The 20,005-nt window shown below is 43.8% G+C and overlaps 1 protein-coding gene across 7 annotated transcripts in view; it reads right to left on the bottom strand.

Moving 5' to 3' along the window:
• CC2D2B (coiled-coil and C2 domain containing 2B) overlaps nt 1-20,005 on the bottom strand; it is a 1,917,855-nt gene that overhangs the window by 1,835,208 nt on the left and 62,642 nt on the right. For all 7 annotated transcript variants that reach the window (XM_078643430.1, XM_078643434.1, XM_078643435.1 and 4 more), the window contains exon 2: nt 17,207-17,274. In XM_078643430.1, the coding sequence (XP_078499556.1) occupies nt 17,207-17,274 (68 nt within the window). The remainder of the gene's footprint in view (nt 1-17,206; nt 17,275-20,005) is intronic.

Raw genomic sequence — 20,005 nt, 5'->3', positions numbered from 1 at the left:
GACAAATTTTCTGAGTACTACCGGAAGGTTTATACCGTCGGTAGAGAATTTACCGAAGTCGAGAATAGCGAGATGATCAGCGACATTGTTATGCCGAGTTTGTCGGAGGAGGATAGGGGCTATCTTGATTCTGCTTTGTCAGACGATGAAGTCGCGCAGGTGATCAGGCAGCTAAAGTCCGGTAAGGCGACGGGCCCCAGCGGGATACCGGTCGTATAAGTTGAATGCGAGTAGACTCGCTCCTCACGTACGAGCTATGTTCATGGAAAGCAAGGAGAAGGGTGAGCTTCCCTATGACCAACGTGTGGCTACTATAGTGGTTATACATAAAGCCGGTAAACCCAAGACACAAAGCTCCTCATATAGGCCCATATCACTCCTCAACGCAGAACCCAAAATACTAGCGAAAATCCTAGCTACCAGACTAGTCAAGGTGATCACGTCCCTGATCCACCCGGATCAATCCGGCTTCATGCCGCGTCGGAACACTGCACTAAATCTGCCTAGATTGCATGGAGTCCTTGGGGGTTCCCCGAGAATCCATGAGCCGACAGTGTTGGTGTCCTTAGATGCCACAATGGCCTTTGACAGAGTGGAGTGGCAATATCTATTTGCAGTGTTGGCGAAGCTGGGATTTGGAAGCGAGTTTATCGGTTGGGTGCGCTTGCTATACGCTAAATCCCTAGCTAGAGTAGTTGTCAACAAATACAAGTCTAGTGACTTTCCCTTGGGAAGGGGCACGAGACAAGGATGCCCGCTGTCCCGATTACTCTTTGCACTCGCAATGGAGCCCTTGACGGCTTGGGTCAGATGAGATAGGTCGATACGGGGCTTACGATGGTTGCCTGACTGGGAAGACAAGATCTCGCTCTATGCGGATGATGTTTTACTTTACTTTACCAACCCCAAAGACTCCTTCCGTAATTTTCTGGATGTGCGTGCCATTTTTGGTAGGTACTTCGGATTGGCCATAAACTGGGTAAAATCGATGCTCTTTGTTTTGGTGGGCGACCCACCGGTGACTCCACAGTCGTGCCCTATTCATGTTGAGATCGTAGTATTTAAATATCTAGGCATATTTATTACGCTCAACCCACAGTTACGATACGGCAATAATTTAGCTTTCCCGTTGAACAGATGTAAGAAGGATGTAGAGCGCTGGAAGGCTCTTCCGCTCTCCATGCTTGGCAGAGCCGCCCTCTTTAAGATGATGGCTTTGCCCTGGTTTTTATATGCCTTACAGAATTCAATGGACCCAGTGCCGATTACATATTTTAAGGAGATAGAGACTCTCCAGGGGTAGCTCCTGTGGGACGGGAGAGCCCGCATAGCGTTCAAGAAATTGACTCTCCCGTGGTACAGCGGCAGGATCGGGCTCCCAGATCTCCGAAAGTACTACTGGGCCTCGCAGCTGGCAAACGTGAAGCATATTGTTTACGGAATCCCCGGGGATCCAGGATATGCCATGGACCGGGGTCAGCCCCGGGTGGGAGGATAGATAGAGCTCTGTATTCCAGACCCGGGCGATTTCTGTTGACTGGACGCTGCAACTAAATGTCTTGGTTGGGAAGGTAGATTGACACTGGCCACTCCCCTCCTGAACTCCAAGAAACTGGGTAGCCTATGGAAGACTAAGGGGTTTGACAGATGGGACCTTATCGGAATCACACAGATAAAAGACGTATGGGGGAAAGACACGGTGCATACATTCGAATCCCTCAAAAAACTGTATAGTTTGCATGAAAACGAACATTACCGATATCGGCAAGTGAGGCATGCCCTCATCACGCATGTCCCCAGAGGCACAGTTCTCCCGGAGGCATCCCCTCTTGAGGACCGTGTACTAGACGGGCATATTCCCGAGAGAACTATTTCCCTGATATACAGGAAATTGGTCAACAATATGGCGAACCCGTTGGAGCGGATTAGAGCCCAATGGAGTGCCGATGGGTTAGAACTAGATGATGAGGACTGGACGGAGGCGGTCTCCTCTCCGAAAGTAGTCACTATCCAGATTCGGCTCCGATTGGTGCAGCTGAAGATATTACATAGATCCTATATAACTGGGCCTCGTTTGGTACGAATGAGACGGGCCGAGAGCGAAGATTGTAGGAGAGAATGTGGAGAAGTTGGCACCTTAATTCATATTCTCTGGCACTGTGAAGTGATACAGATATATTGGACAAAGATTCATGATATGCTGGGGGAGGTTTTGGGAGCGTCGATACGACCAGAAGCCCGAAGATGTTTGTTGAATGTGTGAGAGCCCACGGATTTGAATGCGTACCAGAAACAATGGGTGACGCTGGCATACATGGTGGCTAAGCAAAATATAGCTCAGCTCTGGGGTGCCAGTCAGCCGCCCCGAGTCAACAAATGGGCAGAGGACCTTGACTGGTGTATGTTTAGGGAGAAAGCAGTATACGTGGCCAGGGGTTGTCCGAAGAAGTGGGGGAAGATATGGGGGCATGGAATAGTCACCGAGGAGAGATCTGTGGGCCACCCACATCACGATTGGACCTTGAAGCACAGGAATCCCCTAGATCTTAGCTTTAAATGTTGTTATATTTGATTCTGTACCTTGCCACAATGACCCATGTGTTGCAAATGTATAAGTTCACCTGAGAGTTGATTTCTTTTTGTAATGTCTTTTTGTTTGATTTAATAAAAAAGAGTTAAAAAAAAAACAACTTTTCAGTGTCCTGACATTGGGAGACTTGCATTACAACTAAATCTAAATTGCGTGTATTAACATACATAAGCACACTTTTCATCGTACATTTCAATTGTTTAAAATGAACTACACTGAGTATTAGGCCTCCATATTTGGGAACTTTTCCACATGGAAAATTTTGATTGAGCTCATCATGCTTTGTTTAAGCTATAGAGTTTGCTACACACAGTGAAAACGAACTAAAACATTCATTTCCCAGCTGCGGAAAAGTAAGAAGCAGGGCATCTATGCATCAAAAAGCATTATATCCATGAGATTACTTGCACTACACAGTGGCTATAGCCCTTTTGTATGTTATAAAGATCCTAGAAGCAGCCTGTCAGGAGTTTCCCACAGAGGATGAGAGTACGGGATCCAAGGACAGAGAATGTCAAAGCCTAAGTCTTGTCTGCAGCCAGTCCCTAATGTTGCACAATTATTGATTGGGCATGTTGGAGTTTAATAAGGGGTACAGTGTGGAATGATTTATGAATTAATACTGTCACATCTGAAGGAAAAGGACACCTGGTAAAATATGGAATTGGGCACAGCTATAACTGACCACCTGATAAGAGAAGGGAATTAATTCATTTGTGGGCAGTCAGCCAGAGTTGGAAGCAGTCAGAGTCTGTTCAGGAAACAAGTGAGGTGCCATTGAGTTGCAGTGTGGACAGAGAAGTTGCTGGAGATAAGTCCTGGAGAGCAGCTGCTTCCTTTTTCTCCAAGAGAGGGGATTTCCTTGGTCAGGAGTCGTGGTCTAGCTTAGTGTCTAGAAAACAGAAGATCTCAACTTCAACACTTAGGGGCCGATTAGGATTGCGGTTTTTCCGCATCCTCCGGGCCGGCGGAAGTGTCCGCCGGCCCGGAGGATGCGGAAAAACCGCTGCGGAGCCTTCAAAGACCCCCCACCAGATTAGGATGGCTGGGGGGTCTGGAAGACCGTCCGCCGCTTTTACGCCGCGGTCGCCTTCCGACCGCGGCAGAAAAGCTCTAACATGTCTGGCGGTGTCTATCAGACACCGCCAGGCATATTAGGATGTCTGCATTTCTATGCCTTTCCACGGCGGCATTTCCGCCGTGTGACCAAGCTCCGTCTGCGGAGCGAAACGCGTCAGGGAGGGCACTTGCTCTGGTATCACTGAAAATAAATTATTGCACTGCTTACACTATCCTGGTGTATTGGCGTTTCTTACTTGACCAAGGCTCATCGGAGTAAGTAAGAGGAGAGGAGGTCCGTGCCCGTTCATGACCGCAGCGAAAGGCGGTCGGGATCTTTTTGATATATATATATATATATATATATATATATATTGCACACACAGAGTTGGCGTGCTAAAGCCTCTTTGTACGGCGGGCTCACGACGGGGTACGCCAGCCCCTATTATTTCACACACTCCTGGTCGTGCTTCCTTAGTTGAAAAACCAGAGTCGGAGCCCAATTGTTTTACGATGCTGTCAGTTTATTGGCAGAGCAAAACCCAACGCGTTTCAAGATCCACCGATCTCTTGCTCACGGGTGGGGCTATGCTGGTACTGACCTTCATTTAAAGAGACATGGTGTTTTTAATTTGTGCACGTGTGTATAGACATAAAGGAAATACCACATATGCTCAGTCTGTTCATTGTAAATCACGTTTCATGTAAACAATTATACCACTCCTCACAGATATATGGGAATAAATGGAGAAGCCAAATATTAGACATATTATTCACACTATAAATACAATGGTTATATTCCAAGGACAAATAATCATTTTGCCCAAATAACAAGCGCACTTGCGCAAACCATAATGTCCGGTTCTGTGTTATTATCACACAATTCCCCGATTCTAAATTCGATTATTATTTTGCCCCAGTGGGCTAAAGTTCATCAATTCAATCAATATTGGCTTCCAATGATGCCCATGTGGGCGGTAGTATCTCCCATATCCTGTAAAGGAAAAAAAAAAAAAAGAAAACAGAACTGTAGCAATATTCTAGGATATTTACATTTCAAATTAGTGCAAAAAATTATTTTTGTTAAAAGCAATTTAAAATTTAAACTTCAGATACCAAAGAAGCAGCAGCCTATTCTACATCAAAGAAAAAACCGTACTCTATGTTTGGAGGTGAATGGCTAGCTCCTCACCCAGATTGTGTCCAGTGGGCTGCAAGGTATTGTACATTATAATGTATTTTGATTCCAACTTGCGTAACTCTAGCCACCTGTTCCCTCCCCTCTCATTTGGTTCAACGCTGTCCAATACACAGAATTGTACACAGATGTCAAAGAGGCAATCCATGATATTCCCTCATTGACTTACAGGAAAGCAAAATTCCTTAGGGACACTCTGAGCAGTACTTTGATAAAAGAGAGTAAAAAAACTAATTCTATTCAAGGATTTTTTCCATGTCTTAGATGCAAAGCCTGCAAACACAGTTGTACTCGGAAAACGATTGAACTATCTAAAGACAGAAGTGCCCATACAATCACCAAGCATCTTAGCTGCACTACACAGTATGTGGTCTATGCTCTGGAGTGTCCGTGTAAGAAATTTTACATAGGCTGCACTACTAAACAGGCAAAGTTAAGAATTCTAGAGCATCAGAGAGCAATAAGAAACGAGAATTAGCAATACCCTGTAGCGAGGCATTTTGCACGGGTACACAACAAAAATCCAAATTTGATGAAATTCTGTGTATTGGACAGCGTTGAACCAAATGAGAGGGGAGGGAACAGGTGGCTAGAGTTACGCAAGTTGGAATCAAAATACATTATAATGTACAATACCTTGCAGCCCACTGGACACAATCTGGGTGAGGAGCTAGCCATTCACCTCCAAACATAGAGTACGGTTTTTTCTTTGATGTAGAATAGGCTGCTGCTTCTTTGGTATCTGAAGTTTAAATTTTAAATTGCTTTTAACAAAAATAATTTTTTGCACTAATTTGAAATGTAAATATCCTAGAATATTGCTACAGTTCTGTTTTCTTTTTTTTTTTTTTCCTTTACAGGATATGGGAGATACTACCGCCCACATGGGCATCATTGGAAGCCAATATTGATTGAATTGATGAACTTTAGCCCACTGGGGCAAAATAATAATCGAATTTAGAATCGGGGAATTGTGTGATAATAACACAGAACCGGACATTATGGTTTGCGCAAGTGCGCTTGTTATTTGGGCAAAATGATTATTTGTCCTTGGAATATAACCATTGTATTTATAGTGTGAATAATATGTCTAATATTTGGCTTCTCCATTTATTCCCATATATCTGTGAGGAGTGGTATAATTGTTTACATGAAACGTGATTTACAATGAACAGACTGAGCATATGTGGTATTTCCTTTATGTCTATACACACGTGCACAAATTGTAAACACCATGTCTCTTTAAATGAAGGTCAGTACCAGCATAGCCCCACCCGTGAGCAAGAGATCGGTGGATCTTGAAACGCGTTGGGTTTTGCTCTGCCAATAAACTGACAGCATCGTAAAACAATTGGGCTCCGACTCTGGTTTTTCAACTAAGGAAGCACGACCAGGAGTGTGTGAAATATATATATATATATATATATATATATATATGAGAACTGGTTGGTTCTTTGTGTTCAGGTCTTGATCTTAATGTGTCACAGTAACTAGACTATCAGGCCCCAGTAGTGGTGGTGGGGTTATTACACAAATGAGGTTCATGCTCCAAAGCACAAATGAACAACTAACATGTTAAGGACAGACGAGTGCAGAACCTCTAGACTCTGCAGTGCAGACGTAGAATGGCAGGAGGCCAGGTTCTGCGTAATGTCTAACCAATCGCAGATTAAGATGAAGGAATCAACATATGAAGAACAGATATGACATGTCCAATATTCCCATTAACCAAGTAGTGGTTCGACAAAAGTATCTACTTATTCATTATATTCACCTAACTTCCTTCACATATATTTAATATTTATAGGTGGCTACTATGGGGCACTGTACGAGAATGTTTTTTTGTCAGAAAGATTTAAAAGCGCAGAAAAAAGCAGAAGGTGCAACTCAGAAAAAAACCCTCTACATGGGGAGAACAATAAGAGATATCAATTGAGGAACTACAACATGAGATTTTAAAGTGTGTGCATCAACATGGAATGTGGAGTACAGCTGTCAATGGTTGCAAAGTATGCATGGGCATGCCGAGATGCCATCTCCCCTGACGGACGACCAGTGGTCGTACTGCTGTGCCCAGATGATCGAACTGTCACCCAACTATAAACTCAGATTAATTAATTTCAAATTTCTGCACCGCTATTACAGGACACCCATTAGTCTACACAGAATGGGTTTGAGGGAAGATGACTGCTGCTGGCGTTACGGGGCAGCCGCCGCCACCTTTTTACACATGACGTGGACCTGTCCGCTCATCACTGAATATTGGTCTGCGATATTTGAGGCCATAAACCAGATCCTGGAGATGTGGCTATCTCCATCCCCGCTACTGGCTCTGTTAGGCTATGTGAGAGACACACACGTTAAAAAACGCAAACTGCATGCACTGTTGCTGCTCTTCGCCAAGCGTCAAATAGCCCAGCTGTGGGGTAGGAAGAGAAAACCTACTACCGCAAACTGGATCAGAGAGGTCACCTATGGCCAGACGTAATTAGCTACGTCCTGGGTACTCATGCCGCCTGCCTCTAGGGCTAAAGAAATATGGGGGCCCTTCATTGACTGGGCTCGGGAATGGTCAGGCGGCCCTGGCGGAGAAGTTGGTACTGTCAACGATACTGGTTCAAATTGAAGGTGCAATGTTTTCGGGGTTCAATGTCAGTGGTATTGGGTTATGTACTGATATTTTGTATGCACCATGTGATAGCTATTATTTATTGTAGGTCCCTTGTGGTAATGGCCTTGTATGTACTTGTCAATGCATGTGTTCTTGCTCTACTGTGGTTTGCAATGCTACTATTATGGGGTTGCTGATGGCTCCTGCTGTTGCATTATCTCCTGTAATATTGTCGATATAGAAAATGCGCTGTTTCCTTTTTATTTTTTATTTTGGGGGGTTCTTTTTGATCTGTATCTGTATTATTTTTGAAAATCAATAAAGAAATTTAAAACAAAAAGTATGCATGGGCATATTTATTGGAATGGTGGCACAGGGCAGAACAGCAAGTTACCTTGCTGCGCTACCCTACGTCACAAGGAAAGAGCAGGACTGCACCGCATTTATCCAATACGGCACATTCCTGTCCTTTCCCCCTGCGCTCAGACTCAGTTCCGGCAGCCTAGTACCAACGCAGGCACCCTTACACCATGGTGCAAGGGTGCCTGTGTTGTAGGCATGATTGTTTTGTGTAGGACGTGGCAATTTGGAAAATCTGGGAATACGTCATTAACCATGGGATTTGCTGGGAATACCCACTGCAATGCCCATGGAATGCCTCCCTTGTGCAGAGTAATGCAACACAGCGATTTGCACTGCAATGCATTACTCCGTCTTTATGAAGCAATTCAAAGCAGCGCCAAGTGGCTTTTGTGTGGCTTCTTAAATATGACTTGGAGCTTTGCTTTGTGCATGTACCACAATGTGTGGTCCAAGCATGCCGCAAGTCCCTCGTACATATGCCCACAGTCTACAGTGAAACAACAGGCTGATGCAGTTTGGCATGTGAAGTAATGTGTGATTGAAGTAGCAAAACAGATTGTAAAGACTACAGTTAAATGTACAAAGACATTCCTGAGAAACATTTGTGGAGAACTGATATTCACTATGAAAGAAAAGAAAATTTAACATTTTCCCTACACTTTTACCATAGGGAGACTCCAAAGTCAGGAGGTGATCTTTACATGGTAAAGTATGGGGAAAATAAAAAAGGTTATTTAACTCAAAATTAAATATTACAAAATATTTTTTATATTTGCTTTAAATGTATCAAAAAATAAAAAAGGTACAGCACTCTTAAATTAAAACTTTACTTAATGAAACTATATTGAATCAAATCACATTTATTTTAGTTATTTTAAATTAAAAAATAAATTCCTACCAAAGGAAAAAAAACAGTGCAACAATAGGGAAAGTGTTAGGCGTTGAAGGGGTAAAATGTACTATTTCCACTCCAGTCTGTGCAACAGTAGGGAGAACGTTGGATTTCGGAGGGGTGATAGTTACTCTTCCCACTCTAAACAGCAAAACAGTAAGTGTTGAACTGTGAATAGGTTAATTTTACTATTTCTACTGCAGTCTAAACAAGAGTAGAGAAACACCATTTGTGTAGAAAAAATATTAAACTCTTAATATCACAATTGTTAATTAACATGAAATATATATATGTATTTAAAAAAAATAAAAACAATGAATACAGTTTCATAATTACTATTTAAGAAAATAATGATCTATTAATGAATAATTGTTAATCAATTATTAATTAACTTGCTACCCTATATACCTATAAACTTAGCAGCCCCCTAAAATATAACTAAAATAAATGTATCCCATAGTTTCCATATTTAAAATCAATTACATAATTAATTGGTAATCAATTATTACTTAATTAACTTCCCAGTCCAGACCACTACAAAGCTAGCAGCCCACAACTACAATATAATTAGCTAAAAACATAGTCCATAATTTACATATTTAAAATTCAATTAAATAATTAATTTAAAAATAATAATTAATAGTTACTGAGGGCCTTATTAAGATGTCGGTCGGATCATTGCGAAATGAAACCATCCGACTGTAAGTCGGCGGTTCCGTCCGCAGAATCTGGATGCGACTGCCCTATGGGCAGTCAGAAACATCCCTTTTTCAATGGCATCTTGTGCTGCGGGTGGAAAAGGCTTGCAGCACAAGCTGCCATTGAAAAATTGACGTTTTAAACACCCCTGCACAATGTGGCAGGCACTGTGCAGTGCCTGCCAGACGGTGCAGGGAGGTTTGCCCTCTAGGCCCCATAGCGGACGGCCATGGGAGGAAGAGGGCCCTGATAGGGACTCCCAAAGTCACTTGCCATGAAAGGGCAGGTGGAAACCGCCTTCATAATCCCGACAGCAGAGCCAAGGCTGGCTCCACCATCGTTATTGGATTATTTGTCATTCCGGCACTGAAGCGCAGCGGAAACCCCTCTGCGGGGTTTGTAATACGGCGGTCAGCAGGAAACCATCGATGTCGGGTGGAAAGCCTCCGACAAGCTGTTGGATGGCTTTACGTCCGACATTGAAATCAGGTCTCATGTTCTTCACTTAGAACACTCATTCTGTTCTAACCTGAACTTCCCCTGATAGTCTAATCAGGACACCCCAACTCCGGGACGTCATCAACACCTCCTTCAACACCGCCACCTTCCCGGAGAGCTGGAAGCATGCCGAGCTCAGCGCCCTACTGAAGAAACCAACAGCGGACCCCACCGACCTCAAAAACTTCCGCCCCATCTCGCTCCTCCCTTTTCCTGCCAAAGTCATTGAGAAGATCACCAACAGACAGCTTGCCGCCTTCCTCGAGACGAACGGATCCCTCGACCCCTCTCAGTCCGGTTTCAGAGCCACCACAGCACCGAGACCGCCCTCATCGCAGCCACTGACGACATCCGAGCCCTGCTCGACAACGGGGAAACAGCGGCACTCATCCTCCTGGACCTGTCTGCAGCGTTCGACACCGTCTGCCACCGCACCCTAGTCCAACGCCTCAGCAACATCGGCATCCAAGAGAAGGCACTGGAGTGGTTTATCTCATTCCTCGCTGGAAGAACACAGAGAGGCCGCCTCCCCCCGTTTCGATCCGAGGCCACCGAAGTCATCTGCGGCGTCCCGCAAGGATCATCACTCAGCCCCACCCTCTTCAACGTCTACATGAGACCTCTTGCTGCCATCGCACGCCAACACAACCTCAACATCATCTCCTACGCCGACGACACCCAGCTGATCCTCTCCCTCACCAGAGACCCCGACACCGCCAGAACCAGCCTACACGAAGGGATGAGAGACGTCGCCGAATGGATGAAGAACAGCCGCCTGAAACTGAACTCAGAGAAGACGGAAGTCCTCATCCTGGGACCATCGCCCTCCGCCTGGGACGACTCCTGGTGGCCCCCAGCCCTGGGCACCGCCCCCAAGCCAACAGACCACGCACGCAACCTGGGCTTCATCCTGGACCCCTCCCTCTCGATGACCAGACAACTCAACGCCGTCTCCTCATCATGCTTCCACACCCTTCGCATGCTTCGCAAGATCTTCCGATGGATCCCGACCGAAACCAGGAAGACGGTCATCCAGGCCCTCGTCACCAGCCGACTGGACTACGGAAACACCCTCTACGCCGGAACCACAGCCAAGCTACAGAATAGACTCCAACGCATCCAGAACGCCTCCGCCCGACTCATCCTGGACATCCCCCGATGCAGCCACATCTCCGGCCACCTGAAGGACCTGCACTGGCTCCCCGTCAACAAGAGGATCACGTTCAGGCTCCTCACCCACGCACACAAGTCTCTCCACGACCTGGGCCCCAAGCACCTCAACGACCGCCTGACCTTCTACACGCCCACCCGCCAGCTACGGTCTACTAGCCTCGCCTTTGCCGCCGTACCACGCATCCGAAGAGCCACCGCCGGAGGCAGATCCTTCTCCTACCTGGCGGCCAAGACATGGAACTCCCTCCCCATCCACCTTCGGCTGACCCAGGACCACCTCGCCTTCAGGAGACAACTCAAGACCTGGCTGTTCGAGCAGTAGCGGACCCCTTCCCCCAAGCGCCTTGAGACACTTCCGGGTGAGTAGTGCGCTATACAAGTGTTATGATTGATTTGATTGATTGATTGATTGATCTAAAGTGGGTTGGTAATGAGAAATCCTGTGTGAAAGGATTTTCCGAAATGAAGAATCTACCAATAGAACAGCTAATATCATAAGGATAGTATGGTGAATAAGAATCAGTGACAAACTCCCCTCACAGAGAATCCTTCAACATAGGCTTTACCACTTCTTTCGTGAATCAGATGATTTTCCATTGCCACTCAGTTTTCTTCAAAATCACTTTCTCTCACTATTGAAATTTACTGAAAGGTTACTTACCCCTGGTTACAATGAAAATCCTTGATTTTATTTTATTATACCTTTGGATCTGAACAATATTTAGCTAATAGAAAACATACCAACAAGTACACTGTGCATTTTCCATACCCTTGACCATCACAACTCGGGGAACGATAAGCTCCGCAAAGAACAGAAGATGCTCCTCATTTTCTTTTGTGTAGTTACATACAGGGCAGTGGAATGTTTCAGACTTACCGTTAAACAAGGAGCAAGTAAACCTGGCAAGTGGGAGGGTGCCCAATCTTTATTTTATATATAAGGTCCTAATCAAAGGGGGTTAATATTACACAAAAACTCCTTGAATTCGGTTTCAGATTTGCTTGTTAAAAAGTAATGAAATAAGCTCCCAGTTAAAGGGATGTTACTGAGGGACATTCCCGTTACCTATACTTTATAATCTTGGGAGCAGTAGAGGGGATTAATAGAGAATACGCCCAATATTCCCTTAGCCCAAATATGCCCAACCATGATCTAACATAGATTATCCAAGGAATGCAAGAATAAGCAGGTCTCCGCTTGACATCTTGTAGTGCATCCTATATGGCTGTGATTTAGGGTTAACTATATGGGTACCCAATCCAGGATGTTTTTATGTTTGCTATATGACTAATAAATATTAAATCAAGATCCAGCAGTAAAGTAAGCAATGGGGTACTTAATGGGAGTTTCAGGAGTGATCTAATAATGCGGGTTTCTCCCTTTCTAAAGGTTTTTACCTTACAATGTCCCCAAAACTCTGACCTATAAGGTGCAGCAATAAAAGCTTGAGCCCTATAGACATCAACTGCAGGCAATTTAAGATAAAAGGGCAATCGCTTTGCAAACTTGAGGATGGTAGCTGGCCTGTGATTCAGCAGACTTTGACTTTTATTAATTTGCGCCGATCAAGTCTGAGTTAATCCGATAAACAAATAATCAAACTCAGCAACTCTCTCTATAGCAGTGTATTTCATATGTATCTCAATGGATTAAACAAAACAACCAAAACCTATTCAGTAGGACTCGGAGGTACCTTGGAGTTTTAGACATTAGGACCTTGTCATCATTTGGGTGAGAGTCATTTTCCCAGTCTAAAAAACATTGAACCACCCATTAACAAAGAGCAAAAAAATGGTTGGTCCAGACCAAAACCCTGGTGTACTCCCCTGTCAATGTTGATTTTTTTCTATGAGCTCCCCATTTCTACCCCAGTGTACCTGGGAGAAATTATTTGCCTACTGTTGCTTTATTATTTGAATTATCTCGCAGTAAGGCATCACAGTAAACACCTCCCAAAGCTTCGATCTTGGAACAAGCTTAAAAGCAGTATACAAATCAATTAATGCAACATATGGCTTTGCTTGATATACACACTATTTTTCATTTAATCAGGAGGAAGAAAAAATCCTGGTCTACAGGTCTGGTTTTAGGTCTGAAACCAGCCTGAAGGTGATTTGAGATTAAGACATTGCTGTCAATAATCCAAATGTTCGTCTTGTCCAAAACGCGTCTGCTAAAAATGTTTTGAATGTTGTCAATATAACTAATTTGGTGGTGATTCCACAGTAAACTTCAGGGGCACTTATAGATGAGGATTATCTCAACCTCCTTCAATGATTCAGGTACCTGCTCGCTGGCCAATATAGCAATAAACAAGGGGCCATAAATGTGGGGTTCTGCAGTCACAAGGTATGTTATCTAGCACTGGAGCTTTCCCTAGTATTTGGACTAGAATAGCCTCATGGTATCTTCTAAGGAAAAGTGAATTGGATAACTGTGATCTAGGGAAAACCTCTCAGAGCTAATTGAGGATTGACAAATAACGTCATCAGTTTTAGGTTGGCGTTGGTCAGTATAGAAATACACAAAATATGAAACCCATTCACATTGTTGAATGTGGATTTCAGGCCTTATGTATTCACTTCGTCATCGCTGTGTTACTATATGTCAACAAGTTTTGTTATTATTAGCTTCAGCTGCTTTTGAGAGATCCTATCAGATTTTATTATCCGAGGTGTTCCTACAACATTTAAGGATGTTCTTAATGCAATTCTGTTATTAAGCCTTTCTCCCCATTTTTAATTGCTGAAATTAGCACATTCTGAGCCACCATACAATCGCTATTATATCGCCCATGTGTTTTATGGATTTATTGGGCATGGTGGCTTTGATGCCCTGTGCAAAATGTTTCGGGTGCCAAACAATAAAGCATGAATTTTTGTTATGAAAGAAACAGAAATATTTGAATTGCTAACAGAAGGAAGCGCTGGTATTAGAGTATCATATCTATCCTTTACAAGAATCAATTTACAGCCATTTCACATTCTTTCTATTACTGGCTACAGGAATAGACGCCGCACACATGGAGGCACAGCCAGATCCATAATTAAATATGTTTTCAGTGTCAGAACCTCTGGCTCATAGTCAATGTCCACCCTCGCAGACTCCAGAATAGCAACCATGGAATGCCACATACGAAGATTCAGCAATACACAGTTTATATTATGCATGCATTTACTGCTCCTAAAAGTTCAATCAGGGCAACAATCTGATGGAGAACGGCTATTAAATGCCCGCAGGCCATAACACAATAACATGGCTGCAAACTGGAGGGTCAATTAACTTATGGTTTCTGTGGGAGACAAAACTAGCACAAGCATGCCCCAATATTGATTCTCATTCCAAAAGATTTCTCAGTTAAGACATTCAAGGAAAAGTTCACATTTCACACTGACCTCCAGGGGAATCAGGAAGGAAGCAGCTTAAACCAGGCTATATGTTGCTATTTCACCTCAGTGTGGATTGTTTGTCATGCCCAGAGTGAGTGTAAGACAATTGTGGGCTAAAACTCCTAGGGAGGGAAGAGGTGCTGCTGCCTTTGATAAAAAAGCAAGCCTGTAACACTAGCTCACATGTATGAATGTATGCATGTGCACCACTAGATATACGGATGATTTAAGTGTTCCCTGAAAGAAAGAGATGTATATCTTTACATGTGTTTCTGGAAATCTGTGGCTTGTAGATAGAATCAGAGAGCTAATGAACTGCTGAGACAAGTGAGGTAAAGTGGGCTACTGTGCCTGTTGAGTACAAATGTGTATTCTGCTTGAGTGAGAATTTTACATAGAATTTCCTGGACCCAGGTAATTAGGTGGTCCAGCATGTAAGAGGTTTTTGCATGGCCAGGTTCACACATTTTATATGGGCCTCTCTAACTTTAAAAAATCCTCCAAGGGAAGACAAAACACAACAGCTCCAGTATCTTGCACCATCTAATGGTATAGCTATGTTGGCTGTCTCCATCAAGGAATAGGGCAGTCTTGCTTTAGAATATATGCATTGTTCAACAAGAGTGAGTGATCCTCAAAACGCACAATTCCTGGAGAATAATGCCCCATCAGATGGCCATTGCAGGTGGGGGGACAAGGTATATACAATGATGCTTAATGTTATATGTTCCTGCATACATTTAACAGTGCGGACCAGAATGCATTCTCCATCCTGTACAGGTCAGAGCTAAACTAAAGTCATATTTCATGAGGCGAGAGAGGATATAAGTTGAAAAATAATCAAGCCAGGGCTACACTACATTTGAAGTATTGTTAAAACAAAACTACATCTTGCAATCAGCTATTCACACAGGTAAATTACATTTGTGATTTGTAATACATTTGTAATTTACATGTCTAATTTACTCTTACTATCATCAGTAACTTTACCGCTTTTGGCTATTCACAAAATACGGGTGTAAAAGTTCATCAAAAATGTAGGTGTACACATCTCCACTCCCTGAAAAAGCAGGCGGAGCCAAATTTATGAGTGTAAGTTACTACTGCCAAAAAGAAACAGTAGTAAGTCCAGCACCACACATGGCCAACCAATCATACTGCAACATCTTCTCATAGGAAATAATAGAGGTAGGGACTTGAAATAAACCCTATAGGAAATTAATTTACATCAATCTTTAACTAAAAAATAGTTTTACTAACTTTTTTCAAGATTAATAAACATTTTCACTTTTCCCTATACTTTACCATACAGGGCTCTTTCCCCCAACTGGGGAACCTCTTTACACAAAAGTACATGGAAAATTTAAAAAGTTTATTTAACTCAACAAAAAATGTGTACAAATATTTTTATGTTAATTAATATTTTAAATTCATTTTTTACTGTATAACTAAAGAAAAAATGCTACAGCACTATTCATTTCAATTTTAGTTTCATTTTCTATGGAACAGTCTTGCAGTATCAGTGGTTGGCCACGTGTAGTACTGGTCTTAAGCCTTAAACTGAAGCAGTTTATTGCTATTTTGGATCCCTTTCTAGCTCTAGTAACTTTAGAAGTGCATTTTTCGAATATCAACGGGCTTACTCTTTTGTGGGTGAATTTTTGTCCCTCCTTAAACCCCTACCTAGCCCTGCCTATATCCCTCCTTAAGCCTCCTGAAACCCTTCCAATTTAGTTGTAAGTATGCCCCTTTTTTTCAAGTCATTCCTCCAGGCCCCCCACATTTACTACTTAGGGGCTTATTTTGTGTCGGACGTGTGGTCCCGATCTCTTAATCACGATGGGAATGCACATTGTGTGGTCGCATACTCCCATTCCTCTATAGAAGCTCATGTTACCACAAGTTCCCATAGAGGAATGGGAGTCGTTCATCCCTGCACCCTGTGGCAGGCACCCCAAGGTGCCTGCCACAAGGTGCAGGGATCAAAAGGGGGTCACCTATGGCGCCCCCTCTGCCCCCAACTGGAGGCCGAAAACAGAAGGGGCCCTGCCAGGAGCCCCCAAACATGCTTTCCGACAAGGTTTCCATGGCTGAAAGGCTATCATGGAAACCCTGCCGAAAAGCGCGCGTCGTAATCCAGAAAGAGGAAATGCCTTCTATTTGGATTATGGGCTAGTCTCTGACTGGCAGACGGTCTCCTGGAGCCCATCGGAAGCCAGCCAGAATGACTGGCTGGTTTCAATTCGGACCAGCTGTAACATAATCAGCCGGTTGGAATTGAACCTGGCGATGAGTGTCACAAAGGAGGCTATCTGACACTCTTCATAATTGGCCCCTAAGTAGTAAATTTACATGGTGAGGATCTTCCCATAGAAAATATAAGAGAGGTTGGTGTAGAGATTTACACTCATAGGTTTGTGAATAGCATTGTTAGTACTTTAGTAGTACTACAGCAATACTATTAAATGTAATACAAAATGCATTTCTGGATTAGGTCCCATAGTGTTTATCTTTAGCTGTGCATTTACGAAGAGCGGCCAGAAAGTGTGACAAATACCCTAAAGCATTAACTGCTGTACCATCAAATACATCAGGAAAATCAAACTTCAAACAAGAGAAAATGAAACTATGCCAACAATATATTTTCTGTTTTCACACCCACACTGTGACATTCCTATTCTTCATTTCTTGAAACAGAACCACACATGAAACCTTTCAAAAGATAACCTTCCTTGGGTTCTTCATAGAAAAATAAATCTTGCTGCTTCTTCTCATTTCCCATCGTGTCTACAATATTCACTCTGAAACAGAAATTAAGAAACAGGGTAGAGTCTTAGAATGCAGTGTATTATAATGTATTATTAAGGATTATGTAATTTCTGGTCAATTCAAGTTGATTTTCTTAATGACCAAAACAGAGTTGCTATTCTACTATCTTGTTTTGTCATTTAACATTTGTAACGTGATTTTGTAAATTTCTTTGTGTGCCACTGACCTCTCGCAAGATTCCCAAAAGGTATATTGTAAGTAAAATAAATTACTACGGTATGTTTGTTAAACTTGTCAGCCTTAAGGTGGTATTCCCCCAAACATTTTGCTAATTTATATCAAATTTGTGCTGAAATTTGTTTTTGTTGGTCTTCAGACTCTGCACTATACCACTGCTAACCAGTGGTAAAGTGCTTGTGCTCACTCCCTTAAACATGGTTTTATTATCATGTACATAATTGACATATTTCACTTACTTGTAAGTCCCTTGTAGAGTGGTATACTATATACCCAGGGCCTGTAAATTGAAATGCTACCATCGGCTGCAGAACATATTGTGCCACCTACTTAAGTAGCACCCTAAAACATATCCCCGGCCTGCCACAGCAGCCAGAGTGCAGTTTTAAAATACATATACACTAACCTCAGCAGATGCCAAGGGTGGGAATCAGAAGCTCGGGGCTAAGGGGCAAGCCACCCTCCACTCTACTATGAATCCACAAAAGAAGACTGCCCTTAGATTGTGTTCCTAAAGGAATCTACAGCGTTAGGGGGAGATGAGTTGCCAATGGGGGCATCTCATAAAAAGTTACGGACTGGCCTCACACACCGCCCAGTGTCATGCTTCATCATCGGCTGTCCTCGCCCTCTAAAAACTTGGGGCTAAATGTAGGTAATTCACAAATACCGAGTTGTTTTTACCGATTTTTACCGAATCGGTAATAAGGAATCGGTATTTGCGATGTAGGTAATAATTCGGTAAAATACCGATTCTGTAACACCGATTCGGTAAATACAGAATCGGTAATTCAAAAAAACAGGAATTGTTGAATCAGCCAATCCAGAACAAGCACATGACTCCCAACCAGGAAGTGGCCACACCCATGCAGATGCACTGAATCAGTAGGTGTTGGAGAGACTGGGAGCAGCAGCAACAGCAGAGGAGCAGAACAGCCAACACCTAGTTTACAGAGACAAAGTGCACCAGGGCCACATCTAATAAAAGCAAGGATTCTGCAGCTGGGAGAAAAAGAAAACTCAAATTTAGTGAGAATGATTTGGAGGTCCTCATTGAGGAAGTAGTAAACAACCATGACCAGCTCTTTGGTAAGAGGTCACTAAACATGCCTGAGTCCCAGAAAAGGGGCATTGGATGGCAATCCAAGAAAAAATCAATGCAATTGGGGTCACACCACGGACAATTGAGGACTTGAAAAAGCGTTGGTACGACCTGAGAGCACGTGCCAAGGAGAGGATGGCTGAGCGCCAGAAACAATCTGGAAAAACAGGTGGTGGAAGCTCCACAGCGCCTGCTGCTACTGCCCTGGACCAACTGGTAGAATCCACCCTCCAGCCAGAGAGTGTCTGTGGAATTGGGGATGTGGATAGCTCTGGTAGACCTTCCAACACACAAGGTAAGTTGCATTACATCATACTGTTTACCCTCCCTAACCCCAATCCCCCTGCCACAAACCCACTCCAGGCCATGTTTTATGTAAGCTGTGCAATGCATCATGGGAAATATAGTCCCTATCAATGGGTAGCAAAATATCCACTCCCCAATAAGTATAGGCAATTGTTACACATCTATAGATGAGATAGCAGAGGTCAGACCGCAAGGATGTCAGTTGTGAAATTTATTAGCACACATTCGCTGCAAGAAAAGTGAGTAATGATACATTCTGTATCCACAGGCGGAACAGCACCACAGGCTTTAGAGGAGGAGACTGCTGATGCTCCTAGGGAGGATAACAGGAGTGATGAGGAAGTTCTGTCACCTCAAACCATTGCACCAACTACTCCACCACCACCACCTCCAAAGTCAAAGGGCTACACAGTTGCTCCACTTCCGGAGATTGATGCCACAGAGGAGGACAGGCAGGAAGTCCAGCATACATCACCAGGCGTAGACACACAGCCATCTGGGGCGCAGTCCCCCATGCGGGAACGCAGCACATGTGTCCGTAGAGGACGCCCGAGGTCACAAAGTCCAGAATTTGAAGGCTCAAATGTCTTTGCAGGCCTGGAGGGCCAAAAGCTGATAGTGCAGCACCTGCAGGGGAAGACAATGCGGACCATTCAGAGGCAGATGGTGGCAAACAACAGCAAGGTGGATGAAATATACTGCCTCAACAATACAATGGCAGAGGGACTGAAGGAGGTATCTGAGGCAGTGAACAAATTAAGTGACAGAATGGAGGGGGAGCGCGCTGCAAGGTGGAGAGACAGGCAGGTGATTGCAGGCTTCACGAAGTCTGTGAACAGACCGTGTAATGCGACCCACGTGCTGAGTAGAAGATCTGTGGCCATGCAACTGGAGATGGCCAAGTGCAGCCGTGAGGTTAGCCAGGGCCTGGTCACAGTCACCAGTGCCGTGGAAATCATGCAGACAAACCAGATTGCTGCCACCGGTTCCTGGGACGTTGAGGAAAGTGAGGGGGCAAGCATTCGTAGCACTGAAACCCCCCCCTTCCTACAGAGTAGGAGGCGCAGTGTGAGGCATGGCTCTGCTGCAGGACACAGTGCTGCTGAGGACAATGTGCA

The sequence above is a fragment of the Lissotriton helveticus genome, chromosome 5_1 (assembly GCF_964261635.1).
Source record: "Lissotriton helveticus chromosome 5_1, aLisHel1.1, whole genome shotgun sequence".
In the NCBI taxonomy this organism is placed as follows: Eukaryota; Metazoa; Chordata; class Amphibia; order Caudata; family Salamandridae; genus Lissotriton; species Lissotriton helveticus.
This window is presented reverse-complemented; position numbering and strand designations above follow the sequence as displayed.